The 26,419-nt window shown below is 40.0% G+C and overlaps 1 protein-coding gene and 1 pseudogene across 1 annotated transcript in view; one reads left to right on the top strand and one right to left on the bottom strand.

Annotated features, from left to right (window-relative positions):
* Positions 1 to 9,804: 9,804 nt before the first annotated feature.
* CLCA1 (chloride channel accessory 1) overlaps positions 9,805 to 26,419 on the bottom strand; it is a 37,125-nt gene continuing 20,510 nt past the window's right edge. Inside the window, exons 6-14 of the mRNA XM_069596540.1 lie at positions 25,265 to 25,483; positions 23,752 to 23,979; positions 19,832 to 20,006; positions 17,915 to 18,021; positions 15,063 to 15,278; positions 13,735 to 13,996; positions 12,681 to 12,851; positions 11,094 to 11,327; positions 9,805 to 10,295 (exon numbers count right to left, since the gene is read on the bottom strand). Coding sequence (XP_069452641.1) covers positions 9,913 to 10,295; positions 11,094 to 11,327; positions 12,681 to 12,851; positions 13,735 to 13,996; positions 15,063 to 15,278; positions 17,915 to 18,021; positions 19,832 to 20,006; positions 23,752 to 23,979; positions 25,265 to 25,483 — 1,995 coding nt within the window. The 3' untranslated portion in view covers positions 9,805 to 9,912. The remainder of the gene's footprint in view (positions 10,296 to 11,093; positions 11,328 to 12,680; positions 12,852 to 13,734; positions 13,997 to 15,062; positions 15,279 to 17,914; positions 18,022 to 19,831; positions 20,007 to 23,751; positions 23,980 to 25,264; positions 25,484 to 26,419) is intronic.
* On the top strand, positions 24,265 to 24,982 carry LOC138443735 (large ribosomal subunit protein uL1 pseudogene; annotated as a pseudogene).

Here is a 26,419-nt window from a genome sequence, read left to right as displayed (position 1 = left end):
AAATGAACTGAACTGAACTGGAATATTACTCAGCCATGAAAAAGAATAAAATAATGCCATTTGGATGGATCTAGAGATTATCATATTAAGTGAAACAAATCAAACAAAGATAAGTCTCATATGATATCACTTTGTGTGGAATCTAAAAAAATTATTTAAATGAACTTATTTACAAATCCAAAACTGACTCACATTCATAGCTAATTTATGGTTAGCAAAGGAGAGGAGGCAAATTAGGAATTTCAAATTAACATATACACACTAATATATGAAAAATAGAAACAACGAACCTGCTGTATTCAATACAATGAACTATATTCAATATCTTGTAATAACCTGTAAGAGAAAAGTTGGCTTAAAGCTCAACATTCAGAAAACTAAGACCATGGCATCCAGTCCCATCACTTCATGGCTAATAGATGGAGAAACAGTGGAAACAGTGGCTGACTTTATTTTTGGGGGCTCCAAAAATCACTTTATATGGTGATTACAGCCATGAAATGGAAAGACATTTACTCCTTGGAAGGAAAATTATGACCAACCTAGACAGCATATTGAAAAGCAGGGACATTACTTTGCCAACAACGGTCCGTCTAGTCAAGGCTATGGTTTTTCCAGTAGTCATGTATGGATGTGAGAGTTGGACTGTGAAGAAAGCTGAGCACCAAAGAATTGATGTTTTTGAACTGTGGTGTTGGAGATGACTCTTGAGAGTCCCTTGGACTGTAAGGAGATCCAACCAGTCCATCCTAAAGGAGATCAATCAGTCCTGCATGTTTATTGGAAGGACTGATGTTGAAGCTGAAACTCCAATACTTTGGCTACCTGATGCAAAGAGCTGACTCATTTGAAAAGACTCTGATGCTGCGAGGGATTGGGGGCAGAAGGAGAAGGGGATGATAGAGGATGAGATGGTTGGATGCATCACCCACTCAATGGATGTGAGTTTGGGTGGACTTCGGGAGTTGGTGATGGACAGTGAAGCCTGGCTTGCTATAGTTCATGGGGTCGCAGAGTTGGATACAACTGAGTGACTGAACTGAACTGAACTGAAGTGAACTGAGGAAAGAATCAGAAAAAGAATGCATATATATTTGTGTGTGTGTGTCTGTGTGTTGTTTAAATATTGTTTTGGCCAGAAAGTTTTTTCAGTTAATGAATATGTTGTTCAATACAGTTCTTGACGAAAATTAAAAATGTCTTTTATTTTTATTTAAAACCAAACTTTTTAGCCAGCCCATTATATATATATATATATATATATATACACATATATATATATTCAGCTATATATATATGTATATATATAATTGAACCACTTTGCTATACACCCAAAACTAATACAACATTGTAAATTAACCATGCTTCAATAAAAGGCCACACTATATTAATGTAGTCAGTTTGAATATTAATAAACTTTATATTTTCCCTATTTTATGATCAAAAAACACAGGAAACAAAGAACTCTGGGTTCAAACTGCTGACTCTTATCTCTAATCAGCTGTGTGACCTTACTAAACTTGCTGGAACCTCTTTACCTCAGTTTTCTAATTTGTAAAATGTGAATAATAATATTACCAAACTCAAGGGGTTTCTGTGAAATAAAAATGGGATAATATAGCAGAAGCTCTCAGAACAGTACCTGACACTTAGGAAGTGCTATTCCTGGTAGCCTAGTCAGTAAAGAATTTGTCTGCAATGCAGAAGACTTGGGTTTGATCTCTGGGTCAGGAAGATCCCCTGGAGAAGGGAATGCCAACTGACTCCAGTATTCTTGCCTGGAGAATTCCATGGACAGAGGAGCCTGGCAGGTTACAGTCCAAGTGGTCACAAAGAGTTGGACACCACTGAGTGACTTTATCACACACACACAAGTATATGTTAGCTATTCTTTTTGTTAGTATTACATAATAATAATTTTTCTTGCTATGCTTATTATTCTATGTATTCTAATTATTACTACTAAGAAAAATTGCTTGCATCTTCTCTTTTCATCAAGCTAGTGTTTTATGAATAGTATTATTATAAATGCAGTTATGTTTCTAGAATCAGCCTGCCAAAGAATTCACCCAGAAATTCTTCTTGGCTATGGGAGAAAGAATACCTGAAAATCTGAGGCTTGTACACTATTGGCCTCGTTCATGCAACTGGTCTTCTTTTTCAAGAGGAAGTATAGTTAACTTATTTAAGAGATTACTGTAACTATGGCTTAAATATTACTTAAATCACTTACCAACTGAGACTCCAGGCAGATTCCTGAACTCTTAAGCCCTAGTTGCCTGTCTGTACTGCCTTTGATATGACATCCTTTCTCTTTAGAGGGCCCTGAGCTTGCCCTTCGCTGGCTGGGCCTCCCCCAGGCTAGCTTCATGGGTGTGAGACTTGTGTAGTCATCATATATGGCCCTGGATTCAGAAAAGTCATATACTGACTCAGTGCTCTGCGGTAGTTGTCCTAAAATTCTTAGCCATTTTTTCCTTTGAACTCATTTTAAGTAGAGTCTGATGGGAAGATGGATGTGTGCCCACCATTTCTTGCCACTTCCTTTACATATAGCATTCATGAGGCCCATGGGCACAAATTCAGGTGAGCTCACAAAGTGGTGGATTTCAGTGAGACTCAAAGTGAATACAGGATAAACATATTTTATCTAAGTAGATGGTTCCCTGGCAGCCTGGCTGTTTAATCCAGAACTTTGAATGCAGAAAGAAGGCAAGGACATTCCAAGAAACACAGGCAACCAAGAAGCTATCATATCCTTTCTTATTCATGTTATTTCCCTTTGTTGCTTCTCAGTCACTCAGTCGTGGCCAGCTCTTTGTGACCCCATGGGCTGTATCCATCAGGCTCCTCTGTCCATGGCATTCTCCAGGCAAGAGTCCTGGAGTGGATTGCCATTTCCGTCTCCATTTTCCTTTGTTAGTCAGCTACTTATATTGATAATGATGATAGAGAAGGAAAAGGAAAAATAGAACAGCCCATAGTTCCTTTTCCTTGCAGTCCTTCCTTACTCACCGGTGAGCTAAAGGTGGAAAGCGTTTGGCAGGCAGGATGTGAAGTAAAAACACTTAACAGCTGTGCACTGTTGTCACTATTTTGGCAAGGATGAACTACATATGCATATGAGCTATAAAATACAAATTGTGTATTCTACACACAAGTTAAATGTTCTTATATGTGCATTTAGAACTAGCATTGCACGATGTAAAGATGAATGGTAAAAGTCACATGAATACTTTATAATTGTAATTTTTCAAATTTAGAACAACTCTAAATTACAAATAAAATTACCATGACAAGTGAAGAAAGGCTATGGAAGAAATAAAAAAGCTTTATATTTTAGTAGCTTTAAAAATATTACTTTTTACTTCTGCTTAAACAAGGGGTCCTGCATTTTCATTTTGTATTTGATTCTCCAAACTATGTAGCTGGTCCATCCTATGGTATAAGGAGTCCACAAGGCCAAGAGATTGTACCCATCCAGTGAGTAGCCCCCTCCCCTTCTTCTAGAACACACCACACATGCCCAGACCTGAAATCTCCTGATAAGGAACTGATCCTCCTTCCACAGTCTGCATTGGCTAGAACTAACTGGGGTGCCAGGGTCAGTTTTCCCAAGACAGGTTGCATCAAATCAGGGTGTGTGCATTTCTAGGCTTGAGAGTACAAAGGACAGCTATTGATGTGTTGTGTGGGTTGAGGGGGGCCACACACATGTACATGAGGTCCCTCAAGTGAGTACTGGAGTTGGGGACAATAGGAAGAAAAATGGGTGCCCCATGGCCCGTCTGTTCTTGAGCAGCCATGTATCAGCATGACATTGAGAGGGGTCTAATAATTGCAAATTTGAATCTGGGCTTTCAAGTCATTATGAAAGTGTTATTTGTCTAGACAGGAGATAAACACATTTAATAGTTTGTTAGCCTGATTTATATTTGCATATTTAGAGACATGGTATGTTGATCTCCACTTTTAATTTTGCCTCAGGCCTCTTAAATATTAGGGGAGGTTCTGGATGTGAATATGTAAAGCACTTAATGCCTGAAACTCAGTAAAAGCCCAGTGTGTGCTCAGTCACTTTAATCATGTCCGACTCTTAACTCTGGTTGTAGCCCACCAGGCTCCTCTGTCCATGGTATTCCCCAGGCAAGAATACTGTAGTGGGTTGCCATGCCCTCCTCCAGGGGATCTTCTGGTTCCAGGAATCGAATTCCTGTCTCGTGCATTGGCAGGCAAGTTCTTTACCACTAGCACCACTAATGACGTTAAGGTATCACCGTTCTCTTCTTGGAAAGGCCCTGCTTACCCCCGCCTGCCCTACACCTCTACGTCTTCTTTAACCCTCTGGTAGGAAGAGTGATAGTGATAGTGGTGGTATTCTGCTTTCCAATCCCCAGATACTAAGGCCTTGCTCTAAATAGACTGATTGCCTGGATCCCTAAAGCGCTGCCTTGGGGCCCATAGCCATGCCCTGTGAGTCAGATCAGCCGAGGTTCAGGGACTGCCAGAATTATGCATGAGCTTGCTGTGCCCTCTGCAGCTTGAACTGTGCTGTTCATTCTGCAGTTCCTCATATGCTTTTTGTCTTTTTTCCTAATGAATTTGGAATTCCTTTAAAATTTAGGACAATATTTATCTCTATGATAGTTAAAATACACCAAGAAGAACCTTTTCATGTTTCCCTTTTCGCACTGGATGCCGGGAACTAGGTAAAATTTTGATTTTTCTCAATTATGATAATTGTGCATTGCTTAGGCTTTCTAATTCAATGAATTTCCTGTTCTCATTATTAAGTTCTTTCTTGGATTGTCATCCTTGTTTCTGTGACATTTTACTATAAGCCTCGTTGAACTCTGTTTTGTTAATTAGTCTTTATTTGTTTTAGTGAATCATTCTAACAAACACACTTTGGAAAGTTTGTTCTTTGGAAACATTTTGGCATTTCTTCAAAAGTCTAAACTGTAAAATTGTTGGGGCAGGTGGAATCTATTAAGGCCATATGTCAGGTAGTTTTTTTAAGTATAATTTTTAAAAACATAGTGTTTGTATTCCCTCTCTCTAATTCTCTTGCTGGCATTGATCTCAACAAACTATCAATGAGCAAATGAAAAGAATTAGGTCCCAACATGTAATATGTAGTAATATTAGCAGAAACAGAAATTTGATTAGGATTATTTTTTTCCTTTTCTTTTGTTGGTTTTCCCTCTTTATTTTATACTTATAACCAGACATTATGAAAGTGGAAGCATTGCTCCCTCCGTCAGATACTACGTGTGGATTAGTTACCAAACCATGGATTCTTAAAATAGATGTTTTCCCTAAAGTAGTGCCTATATACTATGTATGTTAATTGTCTACTTTCTTGTTTACATGCTGACTGGCTGTAAAATTTTTGAGAATAAAAACCATACCTGGGTTGCTTATCCATTTATACTTGTCATCTAACAGAGTGATTAAGATACAGTGTAGGTACTTTAAAATATATGCCAAGTGGATAAATGAATGCCTCAGGCACATAATATGCTTAATATTGTCTAGACTGTGGCCTTGGAAGTATTAGGTCAAACCATATGGAATTGCAATATTCTCCCATTTTTATTTATGATCCAATCCAATAGTTTGGTAACATTAGTGGAGATGGGGTGAAGATCAAGGAATTTTGAAGCTAAGATATTGATTGACTGTTTCATACAGATTCTGATACCAGGCAGAATGATTTTAAGGGGTTAGGGGGCAAGAGTGTCTTGGGTGAGATTAGTAGATAACAGAGAAAATAAGGGATAAAGGATGGCATAGATCAATGGTGAAGGATTGAGACTTAAAAATGATACCATAGGAGTAATGACCTAGTTCAGAAGTTGCAGAGGGGAGCTCAGAAAATACTTCTCTCAGCCAAACCCTGGTACTTGGATATTGGGAGAAGTTGCAGCCTCTTCTAGAAAAAGGAAGTCTACCTATAAGAGTTTAGGCTCAGTTAAGTGAAGGAGGAAGAGGAAGCAAGATAAAACCGTGGTTCTAGATGAGAAAGTCTAGGTAGGACACAGCCTTTATTTGAAAATCCAAGGTAACCAATGCCTAGAATATATTTATCAGATTTACCTACCCACTTAATTGACCTATCAGAAACTAAAAACAAAACTAAGATCATTGTGGGGTAATGATGGCATAAAGCAAGATTTTGTTTCTGTTTTTTTTAAAAATCACATATGATAATCCAGATCCATTTTGCAATGATCTGCTTTATAATCCAGAGTACATAAGAATATTTTTCTCTGCTGTTCTCTACTTTGTGTTATCTACATACTGACATTTACCTCCTTTCCCTGAAGTAACATCATACATTTCTATGCAGTTCCTCACAGTATCCCAAGGTACATCCCATTAAATTCACCCAAATGGGAAATTGCAGTCTCAATGAGTGACATCCTAGAAATTCTCCAGGCTAAACCCATGGCAGCCATATTTTATAGGGATGAACTGGGGCCTCAGATCCACCCATTTGTCCATATGGGGCAGGTCCTCTAGCCAAGCATGTGCCCTAGTTTTTTAAAAAAATTAATTTATTTAAGGCTAATTAAATAGCCTAATATGATATTGTTGTGGGTTTTGCCATTCACCAACATGAATCAGCCTTGAGTGTACATGTGTCCCACCATCCTGAACTCCCCTCCAGCCTCCCTCCCTACCCCATCCCTCTGGGTTGTCCCAGAGCACCAGCTTTGGGTGCCCTGCTTCATGCATCGCATTTGCACTGGTCATCTGTTTTACATATGGTAATATGCATGCTTCAATGCTATTCTCTCCAATCATCCCACCCACACCCTCTCCCACATAGTCCAAAAGTCTGTTCTTTATATCTGTGTCTCTTTTGCTGTCTTGCGTATAGGGTCATTGTTACCATCTTTCTAAATTCCATATATATGTGTTAATATACTGTATTGGTGTTTCTCTTTCTGGCTTACTTCACTCTGTATAATAGGCTCCAGTTTCATCTGCCTCGTTAGAACTGACTCAAATGTGTTCTTTTTTATAGCTGAGCAATATTCCATTGTGTATATGTACCACAACCTCCTTATCCATTCATCTGCTGATCAGAGAAATGCAAATCAAAACCACAGTGAGGTACAATCTCGTGTTGGTCAGAATGGCTGCCATCAAAAAGTCTACAAACAATAAATGCTGGAGAGGGTGTGGCAAAAAGGGAACCCTCTTACACTGTTGGTGGGAATGCAAAGTAGCACAGCCACTATGGAGAGCAGTGTGGAGATTCCTTAAAAAAACTGGAAATAAATGACATACAACCCAGCAATCCCACTGCTGGGCATACACACTGAGGAAACCAGAACTGAAAGAGGCACGTGTACCTCCATGTTCATTGTAGCACCGTTCATAATAGCCAGGACTTGGAAGCAACCTACTTTGGTTTCGTAACTTTCAGAAAAAGACTACAATCTGATCTTCTGTCTAGTTGGCTGGCAAAGTACCTGGATGTGTACTCAATAAACAGTACTGAATTTTAGTACTGAACAGTAATGAATTTTAGGATATCACTGTTTTTCTAGCCTCAGAACTCTCTGCTGTTCTATTATAACAAACTTAAACACAAGAAAAACTAGTTTCTTAGACTAAAGGACGTACAATCTATTCATTTCAGATTTTGTCTTTGGAGGAAACCCAAGAACTATTTGCTAGTTTTGCATTGCTTGGGCCCCTGTATAACAGTCTTTCCTGTACAATGCTGGAATGTGTTATAACCCCACAGTGAAGAATGATTACAGTGAAGGATGCTTTGATCAGTGCTATATTAAACTTGTGATTATTATATGGATGTTTCTGAAGCTGCTGTCCTTAACATCACAGCACCCTAATTCACTGAGGACCTGTAGATGAAACTTCACTTGGGTCTCAAACAGAGAAAGTCATGCTCCTCTTGAACCTATGTTTTTTTTTTTTTTTTTGTTCCACTGTAGACTGTTAATCTTTGTTCTGCCTGCTTGGATGTTCAACATAAATGTGTGACCTGGGGACAGCAATTGAACAGAACATTATATTTGACTTTGGATATGCTAAAGTTTCCTCTAGTTTTTATCATATATTTACTTTCTTCTGGGCTTCCCTGGTGGTTCAGATCATAGAGAATCCCACATGCAATGCAGGAGGTTTGGGTTTGATCCCTGGATCAGGAAAATCCCCTAGAGAAGGGAATGGTAACCCACTCCAGTATTCTTGCCTGGGGAATCCCACGGACAGAGGAGCCTGGTGGGCTACAGACTATGGGGTCTCAAAGAGTCAGACACAACTGAGCAACTAACACTTTAACTTTTTTCCATTTATTTTCTTAATTTTTAAACATACTTATTGTATGTAGCTTTAAGGTGCCTCAAATCCTGTTTTGAAATTTTTGAATCTTCTTTTTAAGAATATCTGTAAATAAATAAATAAATCTGGAGTCTATGTAGAAACAGTCTTCTAGATGTTGTATTTTCAGAGAGTCACTTGAACATTAAACTCACTGTGCTAATAACCTGGGAATTTAAAACAACTTTACGAGAATACTTGCCCTTGGAGGCACTGGAATGTTTGATTAGTCCTTGATGGGAACTGTCATGTTGCTAAGTCTATTTGTCCTTTTTCCCTTTTCTTCCCCTGCCCCTTTCATCTGTCATGACCATAGCCTCTTCCAGTTTTGTTTAGTCCTTCTTGTAGTCCCCAAAACCTCCCTCCCCACATTACTCAGTCATAGATAGCACTCCTGATTTATCCTCACGTGTTCCTTATTGCCTATAAGAAAAAGGCCAAATCTTACTCATCTGTTTGTATTCAGGACCTAGCATAAGCCTGGAATATAGTGGTCAGCTAATGAATATTTGTTGAATGAACTGAATTGCATTACATAATATACTGCATATAAGGCATTAGTAGGACACTTGGCACAAAGTAGACAGTAAATGCTTCTCAGTCACTGTCCTTCACACCTGGCCTGAGCCTACTTTTTTACTGTATGTGCCACCGCTGTGGCTTTAGGCATCTTTGACTCATATTTGCATGCACATTGCATACATTTCTGTGCCTCTGGAGCCTTTGCCGTGCTGTTATTTCCTTCCACAGTGCAAAGTGAAAGTGAAAGTCGCTCAGTTGTGTCCAGCTGTTTGCAACCCCATGGACTATACAGTCCATGGAATTTTCCAGGTCAGAATACTGGAGTGGGTAGCCATTCCCTCCTCCAGGAGATCTTCCAAACCCAGGGATTGAACCGAGGTATCCTGTGTTGCAGGAGGATTCTTTACCAGATGAACCACCAGGGAAGCTACAATGCAATCTCTTTCTGAAATGCATCATCTTTGCCCAAATTTAGAGAAAAAGAATATATAATCCTGGTAATGCTGGTCCAAATCTCTTCTATAACAAGTCATGAATTTTATATTTATTTATTTATTTATTTATTTTTAACTTTTTATTTTGTTTTGGAGTAGAGATGATTAGCAATGTGTTAGTTTCAGATGTACAGTAAAGTAATTCAGTTATACATATTCATGTACCCATTCATTTTCAAATTCTTTTCCCATTTATGTTGCTATATAATATTGAACATGCCTTTTATATTTAAATAGCTTGACCTAGTTGGTCATTTCTGGCATATTTCAATGTAATTACATGTTCTTTTATAACTGGCAAAGTTCCTCAAATCAAATTAAACATATTTCCATTTATTGATGCAAGCGCCCCTTCTTTCTGTACTCAAATAATAAGTGAGCAATGATTAAATTTTTGGATTTGAATACATACTTTTTATCCATGTGTATCCAGTTTTTAGTATTTTATTTCATTAAATTGCCTCATACAGGAAATCTAAAATACATTTTATAAATTTTTATAATCAAAAGAAGGATGAATGATTTATCTCAGGAAAACTCAGCCCAAGGAAATTTGTAATTCTCCTAGCCACTTCCACATAATTTTTAAAATGTGAATACCAGGAATGGTGCTGTTGATATTAATATCAGGACAAGGAAGAGAAGGACTTGGTTTCTCTGGAGGAATCTCTGGGGGAATAAACAAAGATACTTGTGCAATGTTGGAGATTTCTGACTTCAGGCTGACCTTATCAACAGCCTGTATAGCAATGAAGAGATCCGTGCCATTTGTAAAAGTGATGGTTTCTGGTTTAAACACAAAGACTTCTTCTGAGTTGGCCTCCTTTGGGATGAGATCAGTAGTGTTCACTTGAAGCGATTCATTGAACTTGTCTCTGAGCTCAAGAATATTTGTGCTTATTCTAATGATGTACTTGTCAGCTAAAACATAATTTAAAAAAAGGATGTGATTTGTAATCCTCAAGTCAAAGTTTTAAAAAATTTGTTAGAAACAATATCTCCATCCTATAACATACCAATGAATAAATAAAACTGATGGTCCATTTTTATAAGCACTAGTATCTTTTTTTTTACAGTTTAACTTTTATATCCTGTGCCCTTTTGTATTCTGACGGAGTGATAAATGTAAAACTGGATCAGGCTTGACTTAAAGCCTAGGTAATTATTTCTGGTCATAGCATCTGACTGAGAGAGGAGATAATCACTGCTTATTATTTTATTATTTGTGCTTCCCAAACTTGAATGTACACACACATCATCCAGGGATCTTAAAATGCAGATCAGGCTCAGTAGGCCCAGTTCTGCACTTCTAACTAGCATTCATGGGATGCCCATGCTGCAATCCGCAGACCATACTTTGAGAGAAAAAATCTGAGGTTTCTTCCAAAGGACAGCTCTGCTCCACAGTATCTATGCTCTATTCCCAGTTCTCCCCAAGAGACATTACTGAAAATGAGGTCTATTAAAGCACAGCTTGGCAAGATTTCAGAAAAAAACTGAGGATTGCCTATTCCTGGTTGAAATATCTTATACCTATATAGGCCAGTTGTTCAGATTCCAAACTTCTCATGTTTTAAAGTCTTAAACTGTCATTTCAGAGGACATCCCAGGTCCCTCCTGCCTTCTGCCCTCAACATGCATCACAGCACACCTGCCTGCCTCCCACCCTCTGCTTGGCTGCTAAACTCCTTTACAGGGTCCATACCACATTCAGCTTACCTCTTCCATGATCATAATCATCCCCAGGAGCTGTCCAAGTCAGATTAATGAGTTCGTCCCCTTGAATTTTTGCCTTCAGGTCAGTGATTTTACACGGTGGAAAGAGATCAGGTATGGGGGCCTTTGGAACATCGGTGGCCACAAATGAACCTCCCGAGGACGTTCTGCTGAAACATACTTGCTTGCCTTGATCCTTGTTAATGTCAGGTCTTGGTGGATTCCATTTTACTTCACCTGCATTTAAAAATCCCTCAGTTAAGACAGATAACACCATGAAATTGCTATACTTCTCTCTGTTTTGTCATTGAGTTGCCCTCTTCTTACATTTCCCTTCTTTCTTCCAACACGCAAAACTCACTTTATTTGTTGTAAAGCTCCCAAATCAGGTCACATCACAGGGGAAAAAGCAAAGAGAATCATAGTTCTTTATCTCACATATATTTATTTCCTAGATATTTAGTGGAATAGCTTCCATAATTTGTTTTTTATAAATACACTTGTCCTGGAATTGATTTTGTGTGTGTGTGTGTGTGTGTTTAATTTTAAATTGGAGGATAATTGCTTTACAATATTGTGTTGGTTTCTGCTGTATGTCAACATGAATCAGCCATAGGTATACATAAATTCCTTCCCTCTTGAACCTCCCTTCCACCTCCCACCTTATCCTATGTTGTTGCTATCCTACTACCTTATCCTAATCTTAACCTGCCGCACCATCAGTTTAAATACTACCTCTGCTTTAAACCTTCTCAGACTTCCTCAAACAGTCTCTTCCACCTAGGTAATACTGCGGGTTTTCTTGTCTTTCCTGGGATTTGGCTGGGATTCAAGAATTGCCTTGATTATTTATTCTTTGAATTTTTCTCTTCCTCTCCATATTTGTGTTTTATCTTTCTTATTAGATTGTAGTTTCTCACACAATGTTTTACGTTGGGGGTTCTAAAATTGTGTGCTTTTGAAAGACTTGATTTTCTCAATGAATGCATGGAAATCTAGTTAATGTAGCAATTCCAATTTGCTTCACATTCTTGCTGAAAATTTGTGTAAAAGTCATCCTGAAATTCTAAAAATCCCTGACCTGTTCAATCAGTGGGGTTCTTGTTTACCAGCAATAGCTTATTTAGATGCATTTTCTTCTTTATTCATCATAACCATTCCATGAGGTATTTACTATTATTACCTATTTTACAAGTGAGGCAGACAAAGCTCAAGAGAGTACCTGAAATACTTTATCTGGTAGAAGGCTGGAATTGAACCAAGGCGGTCAAAATCTATACTCAATCCGATGGCTTAACTAGGTGCTATGTTGTTGGCCTAGAGAACAGTGAATGATGTCTGGACATATGTTTGATTGTCATGTCTGTGAGGGCTGCTTCTGATGTCTAGTAAATAGAGGCCAGAAGTGTTTCTAAACACCTTGCAAGGCACAGGACAGCCCTCCACAATAAAGAATTATGTGACCAAAATGTCAGTAATGGCAAGGTTGAGAAACTGATTTAATTCTGCACCATTCTCTCCTCTGGTCTTGGTTTTCCCTTGATTCCAAGCCTTTAACTCAAGCTTGGGATGTTGTTATAGATTACTCACCATTCTCAATCCAGCCAGGTATGTACATGGCTCCATTCTGCTGGGCTGATACCGTCTGAGAGGCTGTGTTGACTCCTCCCAAAGCCCACACTTTTACACTGTATCTACCATTTGTATCATAAGCTGTAAAATATCTTGAATAGATACCATCACCCTTAGTAGCATCAGCACCTTGACAGAGAAATGAAGGAATTAAGATCTGACTGAGTTAAGGATGAGGTATACTTCTTTTACCACTTTGTGTGTGTGTAATTTCAGATGCATACATCTTGTCTGCTTGAATTGTCTTTCTTTTTGAAATCAGAGATCAAGTCATGTGTCTCTGTTAAATCCAACATAGCACAAAGTAACTACTCAATAAATATCTGTTGAACTGAATTGATTTACTGTATGTTATTGGTGAGAAAAAAAGTGTTGTGTGATTATTTTCTTAAAATTTATGACTTTTACCAAGGATAGGTTTAAGTAGAAAATTCATTTACAGAATTTGTTTTAATAAAGTTACTTGTTTTATAGTAAATAGTCAAGTTCTAAAATAAATGTAGAATTTTCTTTTTCTTCACCCTGTTAGACTTCTTAAATATAAAAATAATAGACTTTTCACTTTGGGCAAGATAATATAGAATTCACATAGATAGGGGAGTCACATATAACAATACATCCATCTCTGCTGCTTTCCAAATGTTAAAGCCTCTTTCTTCATCTGTAATGTAGGGATCATAATACCTCAAAAGTGTGTGGTGAAGATAAGAAATGAAGATCGATCTATCTATCCATCTATCACAAACTCCTAACACAAAATAGCTATTAATTTTCCTCCTTTCCTTTTCTGAGAGGGTTGGAATGCCCACTGACAACTTTTTTGCACTTTATAGAAGCTAAAGGCAAGCCCTTCTCATGTTTCCCAACATTTTAAAATATAGGAGTTGTAGGGAGGCAGAGAGCTCTCCCAACCACAACCCCAGTGCTGGACTCCTCACCGCATTATGCCCTCCTGCTGTTGCTTGGTTGTTTCCTGGAAAAGAAAAACGTGTCCAGTTCCTGGGGTGGTTACCTGCTCCGTTGTCCAGTAATTCCAAGGTAGCTGTTTTCCCATCCACTGATTCTATCAGGGCTGTGACCTTGGCCCTGAGAATTGGCTTGGTTCCTTGGTGAATCTTTACATAAACTACCATAGGGCTAGGGAATTTGCCTGTGTCTTTGTTCACTTTAGAGGTCACTGTAACTGGAGGCAAAGTAGCACTTGATGCACGGGAGGTGACAGTCAAAGTCAGGGTTTGGGAGCTTGCTTGTAGGCTGTATTTCCAAATGCCAATCTAGCCAAAAAAAAAATGGAGACGTTTCCAGTTAATAAATTTCAGTGACAGACCTGACTTCAATGCCAACTATAGGAAGAGCTCATCTGATATATGTACAGTACAAATAGATCTAAGAAGGTTTTTTATATTCTCTTAGTCAAGGGAAACTTTGGTATGTTTGGACTAATCACATGGTTCTTACTGCCAAGAAAATTCTAGTTGGGAAAAATGAGGTTTGAAAGTCGTGTCCTTATCATAGCATTGGTTTCTCAAGAGCAGGAGCAATAGAGGAAATAGTTTTCATTAGGCCAAAGTATCAGCTGCTGTGTAATTTGAAGGTTCTCCTTTTAATACCTGGAGAAAATATTGCCAATTTCCTTTTTCTTGACTAAAGCTATGACCAACCTAGACAGCATATTAAAAAGCAGAGGCATTACTTTGCCAACAAAGGTCCAACTAGTTAAGGCTATGGTTTTTCCAGTGGTCATGTATGGGTGTTAAAGTTGGACTATAAAGAAAGCTGCATGCCAAAGAATTGATACTTTTGAACTATGGTGTTGGAAAAGACTCTTGAGAGGCCCTAGGTCTACAAGGAGATCCAACCAGTCCATTATAAAGGAAATCAGTCCTGAATATTCATTGGAAAGACTGATGTTGAGGCTGAAACTCCAATACTTTGTCCACCTGATGTGAAGAACTGATTCATTGGAAAAGACCCTGATGCTGGGAAAGACTGAGGCAGGAGGAGAAGGGGATGACAGAGGATGAGATGGTTGGATGGCATCACTGACTTGATAGACATGAGTCTGAGTAAGCTCCAGGAGTTGGTGATGGACAGGGAAGCCTCACATGTTGCAGTCCATGGGGTTGCAAAGAGTCAGACACAACTGAACAACTGAACTGAAGTGACTTGTTGTCACACTGAGTGATTTCCACTGAATGGAGTTTTTTCCTTGTTCTCTTTCATTCAACACTCTTTTTTTTTTTTAAAAGCAACCACTATCATTTAAAAGGCTGTGGTTATTTTGTAAAAATTTTATTTTATCTTATCAAACTGTGAGAAGGGAAAAAGATGAGCTCATACCTTGGCAATGTCTGGGATTTGGAGGTAGGCCATTTTGGTGTTTGTATCTACTACAAAGCCATCTTGTTTGTTTCCACTGGGATCCCAGAGAAGGATTTGGGGAAGATCAGTTGTCCAAGTGATGAGAAACAAAGTGTCTTTCCCCACAGTGCTGTCCACAGTCACTGTGCCATTCATCCACTGACTGTTCTGGAGGGTTAATCCCCTACTCTCAAGCTGTAAAGTAAGTATACAATTCTTTACTCTCTGGAGAATACAGCTCCCATCACATAATAGCTTCCATCTTGCCTCCAACTATTAGTCACCCCATTAAAAAGACTTCAGTGGTACCTAAGAACTTGGTTTGATGTTTAGTACCTATTATGGTCCAATTCTTTTTTTTAATGACCCAGTCATGAATGACTTTTCCAGCCTTAGCTTCCATAATATTGATTCTGACACCCAAACAAGACCACTTCCTCTTATGATCTTCGTGAATCTCTGACTCTCTGACTACCACAATCTCTGCTTTTCCTGGAAATCTATACATTCATCTCCATTTGTCTAAGCCTTACCTACCCTTCAAAATTCAATTTCAAAGTCACTTGATGTCCATCTCACCAGCAAAGAATAATCTGTCCCTCCTTTGATCTCCCACAGTATCTTTTTTTTGGAAAACTTTCAATTTTGTATTGGGGTATAGCCAATTAACGAACAATGGTGTGATAGTTTCAGGTGAACAATGAAGGGACTCAGCCATACATACACATGTATCCATTCTCCCCCAAACTCCCCTCCCAGCCAGGTTGCCACATAACATGGAACAGAGTTCCATGTGCTATACAGTAGGTTCATTTTAAATATAGCAGTGTGTATATGTCAATCCCAAACTCTCTAACTATCCCTCCTCCCATCCTTCCCCAGAAACCCTAGTTTCATTCTCTAATCTGTGAGTGGATCTTGTTTCCATCAATCCTTTGATGTCCTCGCAGTGTGTTTTGCTTGATACCTACCAGCATACTGTACATCTCATCTTATTACTGGACTTAAACCCTTAAGGGGACTAACTAGGACTTATTTCAACCCACATCTGGATTGTTTGACTTGCAAATAACTAAGTCCTAGGTCAATTATTATTGCAGTCCCTGTGAAGGTAAGTGAAAGAAGTCAATGCCCAAGGCTGATTTGTTATCTGGAGAAGAATGAAGGAGCAGTAGAGCAGGGTTGAAGTAGGGAAGGGCTAACCAGACTTTGTACAAAGTATGATTTTTCAGGATTATCTCCTAGTCAATTATTTATGGTCTTTAAACAAATATCTGTTAGAAGATAGGATGGTCTGGTCATCGAGCCCAACTTTCTAGTTTTGAAAATAGATTATGATCTAAGACGTGAAGAAAGCAAGGAGCCCTTAGATGTTGTTCTTATGACAGGTAGGGAAATGAGTCCTACTCATGTCTCAATCTCCCTCCCTTTTAGGTTTCTTAAATATAAAAATAATGGGCAGAAACTGCCTGACTGTGAACTTGCCCATTAATCAGTTTAATTACTTTTCTAAGACACACTCCTCCTGTGTTCAAATCAGGCCGTTGGGTTTAATATTCTAAATCTGAACTAGTAAATGAGTGTAACTGCTATATTCTTTGACTGAATAAATGCTACACTGATAAACTAAAAAGCCTATTGTTTTGAAATCTGACATTATTTGGCTTTAAAAAATTTTTTATTGGAGTATAGTTGATTCAGAGTGTTGTGTTAGTTTCAGGAGTACAGCAAAGTGAATCAGTTACACATACACCTATGCTGTGTTTAGTTCCTAATTCTGTTGTGACCCCATGGACTATAACCCTCCAGGCTCCTCTGTCCGTGGCATTTTCCAGGTAAGGATACTAGAGTGAGTTGCCATTTACTTCTCCAGGGATTCTTACTAACCCAGGGATTGAATTCATGTTTCCTGCATTGCAGACAGATTCTTTGCCACTGAGCCACCAGAGAAGCACCTATAGATTCTTTTCCCACATAGGCCATTACAGAGTATTGATTAGAATTCCCTGTAATGTAGAATAGGTCATTATTTGGCTTTGATTTACATTATTTTTACTTTCATTCACAATAAAAGTTACAACTCACACAGGTGTGGTGCTGATTGTTCACTCTCTCTGGTTTAAAGATTCACATGAATAATTTTTATAGCCATTAGGAAAGAGCACTTAATATATTTGTCCAGTTTTTATTGTCCCAAGACTTTTGAAAGAAAATTCTGTTTTCTTGAAATTCTAGAACCAGAAGGGACCGCAGAAGTTTTCTGGTTCATGTCTGGCTGAGCACTTAAGTCCAGAGAGGTGAAGTTCTTTGCCCATGGTCACAGTCAATGACAGATCCAGGAACAGGATCCAGGTGTCTGGACTGACCACATGGGCTTTTCACAGTACAAATCACTTTCCACTCTTTATAGGAAAATCTTGACAAATATCAGGGAGTTGAGGTAATGGAAAAAAAGACCAAGTAATCCCTGAACAGTTGTTCCAGATAATTTATATTGAGATGATCTACTCCGAAGACAATTCTGGGCCAATTATATTGCTATGGGTGCTTGTTAACGTATGTTAAAAAAGAATTCTTGGACCCATTACATTTTATGTTGATGGTTTCTAAGAGTAAGTCACTTAGTAATGTTTCCAAATTAGAAGCACTGATTGCCTTGTTTAAAGGAATACTGTTGCATTTTAGAAATAATGGCTAATATCAGGCTGAAGCTTCTATTTTAATTTTAATTCATTACTAGAGGAATGTGGAACTTAAAACTCATAACCGTGAAATTCCCTATCTTGGCTATGGTTTTTAACAAACATGAAAAACTGAGGAGGAACTCTGACCTGAATGGAGCGCTGGGAGACAGCTTTGTTTCCTGATGAAAGGGCCGCGAAAGCATCCATGAGGCCATTGTTCTGAACCTGATCTGAAGCATATGTCTGCAAACCGCCTAGAATGCAATTATGTTATCAGAAGTTATTTTCTAGAAAACAAATATTTGCAACATTTTAGCAATTGTTAAGATAAAATACACAAAATACTTACTCTTTTGTGCTATTAAAGCATTAATATTAATAGATTAACATTAAATAGGTATCCAGATTAACTCAGAAGCTGATACTATTAAATATATTTTAATCCTACTAAACAAATCCTTCAGCAGCATCATCATTTGGCTGCTTCAGCCCTCTGCAAAGCAGTTAAGAATCTCCAATAGACCAAAACTAGTAATATAAATCTTGTGTTTTAAAGGTCATGCACTTTCATACAAGCCATTAAGCCTCACTGCAAGTGTATTGATTTATTCTTATTTTACACATGATCTTAGCGAGCTTGACTTTCAAATTTTCTCTTAAACCGGAAAAAAATGTGTATGTTACAGCAGCAAGAAATAACTGACAAGTGATGGTTATAGAAAAGTGTTATACGTAGTAAACACGAGATGATATACCAGCCATGTAGTCTACACCTATTTTGAACAGGTGTAACTAAGATAGTTGATGTTAAGGCACTTTTAAACTCTTAGTGACATCTAAAATCTGAGGAGAGTGTTTTGGTCATCCTGTTGGTGCCTCACCCAGATCACCCAGGTCCCCTTATCTAGACTAATGCATCTCTCCCCAGCAGCTCTGAGTGTTAGCCAAACAGCATATAGCTGCCTCCTTTTCAGAAAATTGCCTTACAAAATGGGGCCACCCTAGCTAAAGAACAGCATGCCCCACTCACCCCTGCCCTGCCCTGACATTTTTCAACCACTGACTGATGGACACAGTGGTACAATGGTCTGTCTTTGAAGACTGGACCAAATCTGTTTTGCAGTTCTAGATCCAGAGCCTCCTGTGAGGTCAGGCTTCAGCTGGCCTCCTAATTCACATCTGTGCTTAGCTTCCTCCCCTGCCTGATCTCGGTCCCTACCGCCCCTTTCACCTGAGAGCTCTCCCTCTGTAAATCACATGCGCCCAAATCCCTTGCTCAGGCTCTGCTTCTAGGAATCCCAGCATAAGACAAACACTGTTAGGAGCAAACAGTCTGTTGTTTTAGCTGGCTCAGAGGACAACTCAGCAAGTGATATCCATAATTCTGACCCTAGGTTAAACAAATTTAAAGTAATAAAAACCCACTCTGCTGAAGAATAGTTCAGGTGGGATCTATTTTAAGCATGTGCATATGGAAGGTGAAGCACAGTATCTGAATGTTTTACAACGAAACTGCATTACATTCTATATTTTCGGAGTGACCTTCTGTGTGGTTCAGCAGGCACTTTGTTTTCCCCCTGCTACTTCTTGTTCAAGTCCCAGTTCAGATGTCACCTTCCTGTACACTTCTTCCCCAGATGAAGTCTAGGCTCCCTTCTTTGTGCTCACTGTACCCTCTATTACTAACACAGCACTTGTATCATGTATTATATGGTTAGTGGCTTGTCCTCTGTCTCCCCAGGGTCTCTTGGTCAGCTGCCAACTGGAAGTGAATAGCTCCTAGTTAACCTAGTAGATTCTTTCCAATCTTTATAAGGTGTCTGGGAAGAGAGTCGTGCGTGGTGTGCTGGTCCCATCTTCTCCAGATTGCCCTAATCCTAGAAACAAGGCATTAGAATAAATGAGTGGAGCCAGTTCTAAAGTCATTTGGGGGAAAGGGGAGCTGATTGGTCAGAGGATAATCCCATATCTCCTCGCTCTACCCTTCTCCTACTGCCCAGTGCCCTGGAGCTCAAAGTCCAGTGGGAGAGAAGATGCAGCGGGACTCTGCAGGTCACCCTTCACCTGTCATTTTTGACATCTCCTCTAGTTCCTGCGCTGCAGATGGCCCCAGGGCAACTGTGTGGATGATGGCTCCGCTTTGTTTCACCTCATCAAAGCATGCACTTATAGTGTTGTCCTCCCCATCGGTCAGTAAGACGATTTCAGCTCCATCTGTTGGATATTTCTTCTTAATCACCTAAGGACATAATTCAGGCATGAGTTGTCACACTCAGGGTAGCCAAAGTATTGGGAAAACTGCAATTAAAGGGAACGAGAAGAGAAATTCTAGAGGGAATAAACAAAAGTGTCTGGGAATGGTCAAATATCTCTCTGTCTTGCAGTGATACTATTATAAATCAGCAAGATTCATGGAACTTGACAATGCTTTTTTCCCTTGGTTAGCCTGTTGCAGAGAAGGCTCAGTAAGGTGGGATACAGGGCAGTCCCAGGGATGGACAGCTCTAGGGATTCAGAAAAGAAGGGTCTTCTAGTTTTCTTCACATGATGTCTCCTTGACAGGCTTTCAGAGGTTCCAAGTTAACTTCAGAAACCATCCTCATTTAATAGGGATAATAATGGGGACTAATATATTACTATTATCATATTAGACTCATGGAAGATTTTAGCTTGCCTGGTATTCAGCAGTCTTACCATTCCAGCTGTTCATGGCTGGCCTTGGTTCTGATTGGCCAGTTCTCAGGTCACATGTGGAGAAGGCAATGGCACCCCACTCCAGTACTCTTGCCTGGAAAATCCCATGGATGGAGGAGCCTGGTAGGCTGCAGTCCATGGGGTCGCTAAGAGTTGGACACGACTGAGTGACTTCATTCTCACTTTTCAGTTTCATGCATCGGAGAAGGAAATGGCAACCCATTTCAGTGTTCTTGCCTGGAGGATCCCAGGGACGGGGGAGCCTGGTGGGTTGCCGTCTATGGGGTTGCACAGAGTCGGACACGACTGAAGCAACTTAGCAGCAGCAGCAGTTCACATGAATTACTAAAATTTTTAATATCCCCTTTGATGAAAGCAAAACATTTTGTTCTTATTAGTCCCTAGTTCCTAATTGTCTTATGACACCTATGTCTCAACTATTCCTGGTGGACACAGATTATGTTTTTTATGTGCTATAGAAAAGTTACACCTTGTGCCAATATTGGATAAGAAGGAAAATCAGATAAAAATCATGTTTATGAAGAGGAAGGCAAGAGTTCACCTTCCCTTAAAAAGAGGAAGGGAGACTCAGACGTAGAGGAAACAAGTAATTCTAAGTAACTCCAATCTCTGGACCAGACTATCAGAAAGGGAAGAAACTTGATGTAGGTTAAAAGAGAAGCTGAAAGCAGAGGAGACTTCTGCCCCACTCCTTTTGAGAGGGGGCTGCTCCACAAAGGATGAAGGCAGAACTCTGATTGCTGTCATGTGAGGAAGCCTAGAGCCCAGGAGCCCAGGAGCCTGTCAGCTGTGGTTGAGACCGCAGTCTGACCAAGCTGCAGGGCTCACTCAGTCATGTCTGACTCTTTTGACTCTACGGACTGCAGCCCACCAGGGTGCTCTGTCCATGGGATCCTCCAGGCAAGTATACTGGAGTGGGTTGGCATTTCCTTCTCCAGGGATCTTTACAACCCAGGGATTGAACCCAGGTCTCCTGCATTGCAGGCAGATTCCTTACTATCTGAGCCACCAGAGAAGCCCCTGAGAGGCCAGAGAAATGGCTCAATTTGGATTCCCTTGTCCCACTCCCTATCATTGCTGTGTGTCATGGACATGCAGAAGTCCGCAAGTATCCATAGGGGAAGTGGAAATCAGCTGACTTGAGAATTGGCAGGCAAGAGGACAATTTATCTTGTTCTAGAAGCTAAGGGGTGTGCAACCTCCCAAATGCTAGATGCAGGACATGGGGGGCTCAGGGCTGTGCTCCAGCATTGAGAGCCAGAGTGTGGTGAGTCAGCTGGTGGAAAACCAATGGGCACTGATCAAGCTAAGAAAACAAGTAAAGTCCAGTGGCCCCAGCTCAACAGATAGCACTGCCATACCTGACCAGGGTCCTCACCAGGGGCCAGCAGGGAACTTGAGACAGGGAAGGATCCAAGGCCCTTTGCCTCATTACCCTGTGGTCATACACAAGCTCCTCCCACCCCATACCTGGGCTCTGTAGGGCAGGAGGAGCATCTAAATTCCAATTGTGTGCCTCACATACTCTCTCACTCACTGCAGTGGGAAATGCAGAACCAGAAGTTCCCTCTTCACCATCAGGCTGTCTGGTATTAATCATTTCCCCTCGAATTTTGTATACCATGAGTTCTGTAGACAGGTCAGTGATTTCAGTGTCAGTTTCCCTCCATTATTTGCTTCTTTAATCAAAGTGTGTGGGTTAGTGGCAGAGGCAAGAGAATCCAGGTGCACAAAGGCATCTGGAGAAGGGTTTTGAAGCTGACTGTGTATGCTATAAAATCCACTTCTAGGGAACTGATCTTCAAAGTGGAATAGAAGGGTCAGAGGGTCAGACTGCATATGAGGGAATGCTTGAGTCCACTGTCAACATGAAACATGTGAGCTGAAAACTAAATACTCCTGCTGCTGCTTGGAAATCGGGAATAGCCCCATTGATGTGTTGTGCCCCAAGCAGGCAGAGGGTAGACTTTCCCAAGACACTGCAGAGATTCTGAGACCTTAGACCAGCCAGCTTCTCTCAGCCTCCTATTACTTATTTCATGGGACTAAATAGCCTCTAATAGATATAGAGTATCATAATTTATGTTTGGATTACTTAAGCATCTGATATAATCAAATAGCTTAATTTAATTTTATTTATTGAGAACCTCCTATATAAAAAATATTGTGCCAGAAGTTAAAAGATAATTCATATCTTGAAACAAGTTTTGTTTGAGCAAGGGACATGACAGGAAAGAAGACAGAAAAGCTAAAACTCTTGAGATATTTTTAAAAGCAGAAAACAAGTTCATAGGATTCAGAAAGAGAAACTCTATACAGTTGAAAGGATCAGGAAAGATGTCAAGAAATAGATAGTGTCTGTGATAGATATGTGAAGGAAGAGTATGATTAGAGATACAGAGGAGGGATGAAAAATTAAATATGAAGCTGGCTGGGCAAAAGCATGGAAACTGCTGGCAAAGGACAGGTACACTAATTTGCGTAAGCATAAATATCTGGAAGAGAGTCCCAGGTACTTAAGCCTGGAAAGGTAGGTAGGGGCTATATTATAAAATAAATTAAATATTTTATTGAGAAATTTTACTTAGCTTTGTTGAAAATGGGGAGAAATTGAGACCTAAGTAGAGGGGTGACATGATTGGATATTCAGATGGGATCTTTGGATACATCCCTAATACAGTTAGACTCGCACTTCCTAAGCCCTCCTATTTCAAACTTAAACCATTTGCTTGCCCAAAAAGAGGTCTTATATCCCCAATAGTTTGGACTGTTAAGCTACTTCAATATTTAACCAAAACTGTAAGTTTACTTTTTTCTTCAGAGAAGATATTCTTTTATATCCCTGTATACCTTTTATCATAGCATACATTAGTGTATGATTATACACTTATTTATGTGACTGTGAGGTTAAAGAATCTTCCCCCAGTAAGATTCTAAGCTCCATGACAGCAGGTGTGGCATGTTTGGCCCTCATGGTACTCTTAATGCCTGGCACGTTGCAGTGCCCGGCATGTAGAAGTAACACCAGGAATGTTTCAAATGGAAGCAGAAAAGCGTGAATGCACAGATGCAGAAAAACACAAAAGTGTGAATGAATTAGTTAACGATAGTTTCGGGGGCCTGTGTCTGCACCATCTGGACCCTTGCTCTGCCCTTGGTTGTCTAATTCAGCTAGACACGAGGCATGCATAGAAATACTGGAGAAGGTAATTTCTTAGGAGACAGAAATTGTAAACATCGGCAAACTATGATAGGGGAACTTGTCTCACAGTGAATGCTGATTGAAGCCCAGAGCAGATGGATGTTCCTCCTGAGGCTGTTGTGGGTAAGCTTTTGGTGAGCGTGTCTCTTTCAGTGGCACTGTTTATCTGTACAAGTTCACTTTGTACATAGGCAGCACTGTCAAACGTCACCATCCCGACCCAGGACCCTTGCTCAACCGTCTGCAGAAGGAAGAGTTTGCCTGCTTGATTCAGTCGTTTAAGGCGGTTACCGATCTAAATGGAAAAGCAGAAGAAAAGCAGTCAGGTTAGGTTTGGACTGGCAGACTGACAACAGAACAGAGGGAATTTGGAGGTAGTTGCCTCAGTGCAGAGTAAATAACAAGCTTACTCAAGGCACATCCTTCTATGGAGGAAAATTTCTCCTTTATATTTAGTAGTATATTTGGATACAATTTCAGGGCTTTTGTATAAATAAATCTAAAAGGTACATCCAGGTTTGGCTTTAGTTCATTACTTCAATGCACTAGAAATAGTTTTATAAATGTACATATTGCTCTTTTCCGGTTATCGCGGCGTAGGGAACTATGAGCAGCAAAGTCTCCCGCGACACCCTCTACGAGGCGGTGCGGGAAGTCCTGCACGGGAACCAGCGCAAGCGCAGAAAGTTTTTGGAGACGGTGGAGCTTCAGATCAGCCTGAAGAACTATGACCCTCAAAAGGACAAACGTTTCTCGGGCACCGTCAGGCTTAAGTCCACTCCCAGCCCCAAGTTCTCCGTGTGTGTCTTGGGGGACCAGCAGCATTGTGATGAGGCCAAGGCTGTGGATATCCCCCACATGGACATCGAGGCACTGAAAAAACTCAACAAGAATAAGAAACTGGTCAAGAAGCTGGCCAAGAAATATGATGCCTTTTTGGCTTCAGAGTCTCTGATCAAGCAGATCCCCCGAATCCTGGGCCCAGGCCTGAACAAGGCTGGCAAGTTCCCTTCCTTGCTGACCCACAATGAGAACATGGTGGCCAAAGTTGATGAAGTGAAGTCCACGATCAAGTTCCAGATGAAGAAGGTGCTGTGTCTGGCAGTGGCTGTTGGCCACGTGAAGATGACAGATGATGAGCTTGTGTACAACATCCACTTAGCTGTCAACTTCCTGGTATCATTGCTTAAGAAAAATTGGCAGAACGTCAGGGCCTTGTACATTAAGAGCACCATGGGCAAGCCCCAGCGTCTGTACTAAGGCACAGCTTAATAAACCATACTAAACCATCAAAAAAAAAAAAATGTACATATTGTCGGGAAAACATAAAAAAGGTTAATTCTATATAGTTCATCAGATCTTTGCTCACAAATTGAAAGCTGTTTGGCAAATGAGACACTTGATGCTGAATTTTTGTTGAATAGAGCGTAAGTGGCCTATTCTGATGGAAATATTATGCATGTAACTGTTCTGACCTTTGGGGTTGTGTTTATTCACAGCCAGTTCCAAGATGTGGTCTAGATCATGTCATATAGAAATATGAGATGAGCATCCAGAAGACCAAGACCCCGTGAACTTACCGTCATGCTTCCAGACTTATCAAGGACTAAACACACAATTCTTTGTCCAATCTGCAGCAATGAGAAGGTGGGCTTGGGTGGCTGTGTTGTCATAGGAGTTGTTGTTTTAAAATCCTCTGAATCTTGGATCACTTCCCATGTGCTTCGGCGATTGCATTTTGTGTTTTGCTGGTTTGGGGCTTCTTTATTGTGATTTTTTTCTGTACAGAATTTAACCACCTAAAATTGTCAGTAAAATGATATAGATAACAGTAAATTACTTGTTAAAATCTTTAATAATTTGATTAAAATATTTTAAATGTAGATTTACATTTGTGTGCCCTCCTTCTCAGTCTACCTTGGGGAAAATCACAGTGAAAATTCAGAGCTTCTATTTCAAAACATGTCTTTGACCTCATTGGACCCTTTGTGCTCCTAAGAATCTATTTACCTGTGCTGAGCTTCCCTCCCATTTCTCAAATTTGCCATTGCAAGCAATCACCAGTATCCTCAAGCCACCTATATCTCAACATTTCTCCACTGGTACCATTTTCTCTCTCCATTCCCTTCACTTCCTGCTCACTTTCTTACTTCCGAGTGATTTATAAATACCTTGTGTTTCAACTTTCAATACCAAACATTCCAGCTCTCTCCAAAATCCAGTTCGATGTCGCACAGGATCCTCAGCCTCAGGTGTTCATAACGGAACACATCACCTTTCCTTTGACTCTGCCCCTCTTCATCACCAAGCATTTCCTAACTTGATGTCACCACTATCTATTCAGCCACCTAAATCAGGAAACGGTTTTCCTTCCTTCTTTCCTCTTCAAAATAACACCATCAATACATTTCACTCTCTTTCTAGTACATCACCTTGTTTCCTTCTCCAATGGAATGTCCATCATTCAAGCCCTCATGGTCCCTCCCTCAACTACTGGAGTCTCCTATCTGACTTTTCCATACTGCTCTACTCCACAGCTACCAGGGACATAGTCCTTCTTATTCCTGTACTTAATATCCTTTTGTGGCTCATCATTGCTCACACACTACAATCCAGACTACTTCACTTCACTGTCTATCCTCACGCAGGCTGTGTGTCCCAAGGCACTAATTTTCCCTATTGCAGCCTATAAGTGCTCAAGGTTGCCAGCCTGTTTATATATCTCTGTGTCTGCT

The sequence above is a fragment of the Ovis canadensis genome, chromosome 1 (assembly GCF_042477335.2).
Source record: "Ovis canadensis isolate MfBH-ARS-UI-01 breed Bighorn chromosome 1, ARS-UI_OviCan_v2, whole genome shotgun sequence".
Lineage (NCBI taxonomy): Eukaryota > Metazoa > Chordata > Mammalia > Artiodactyla > Bovidae > Ovis > Ovis canadensis.
This window is presented reverse-complemented; position numbering and strand designations above follow the sequence as displayed.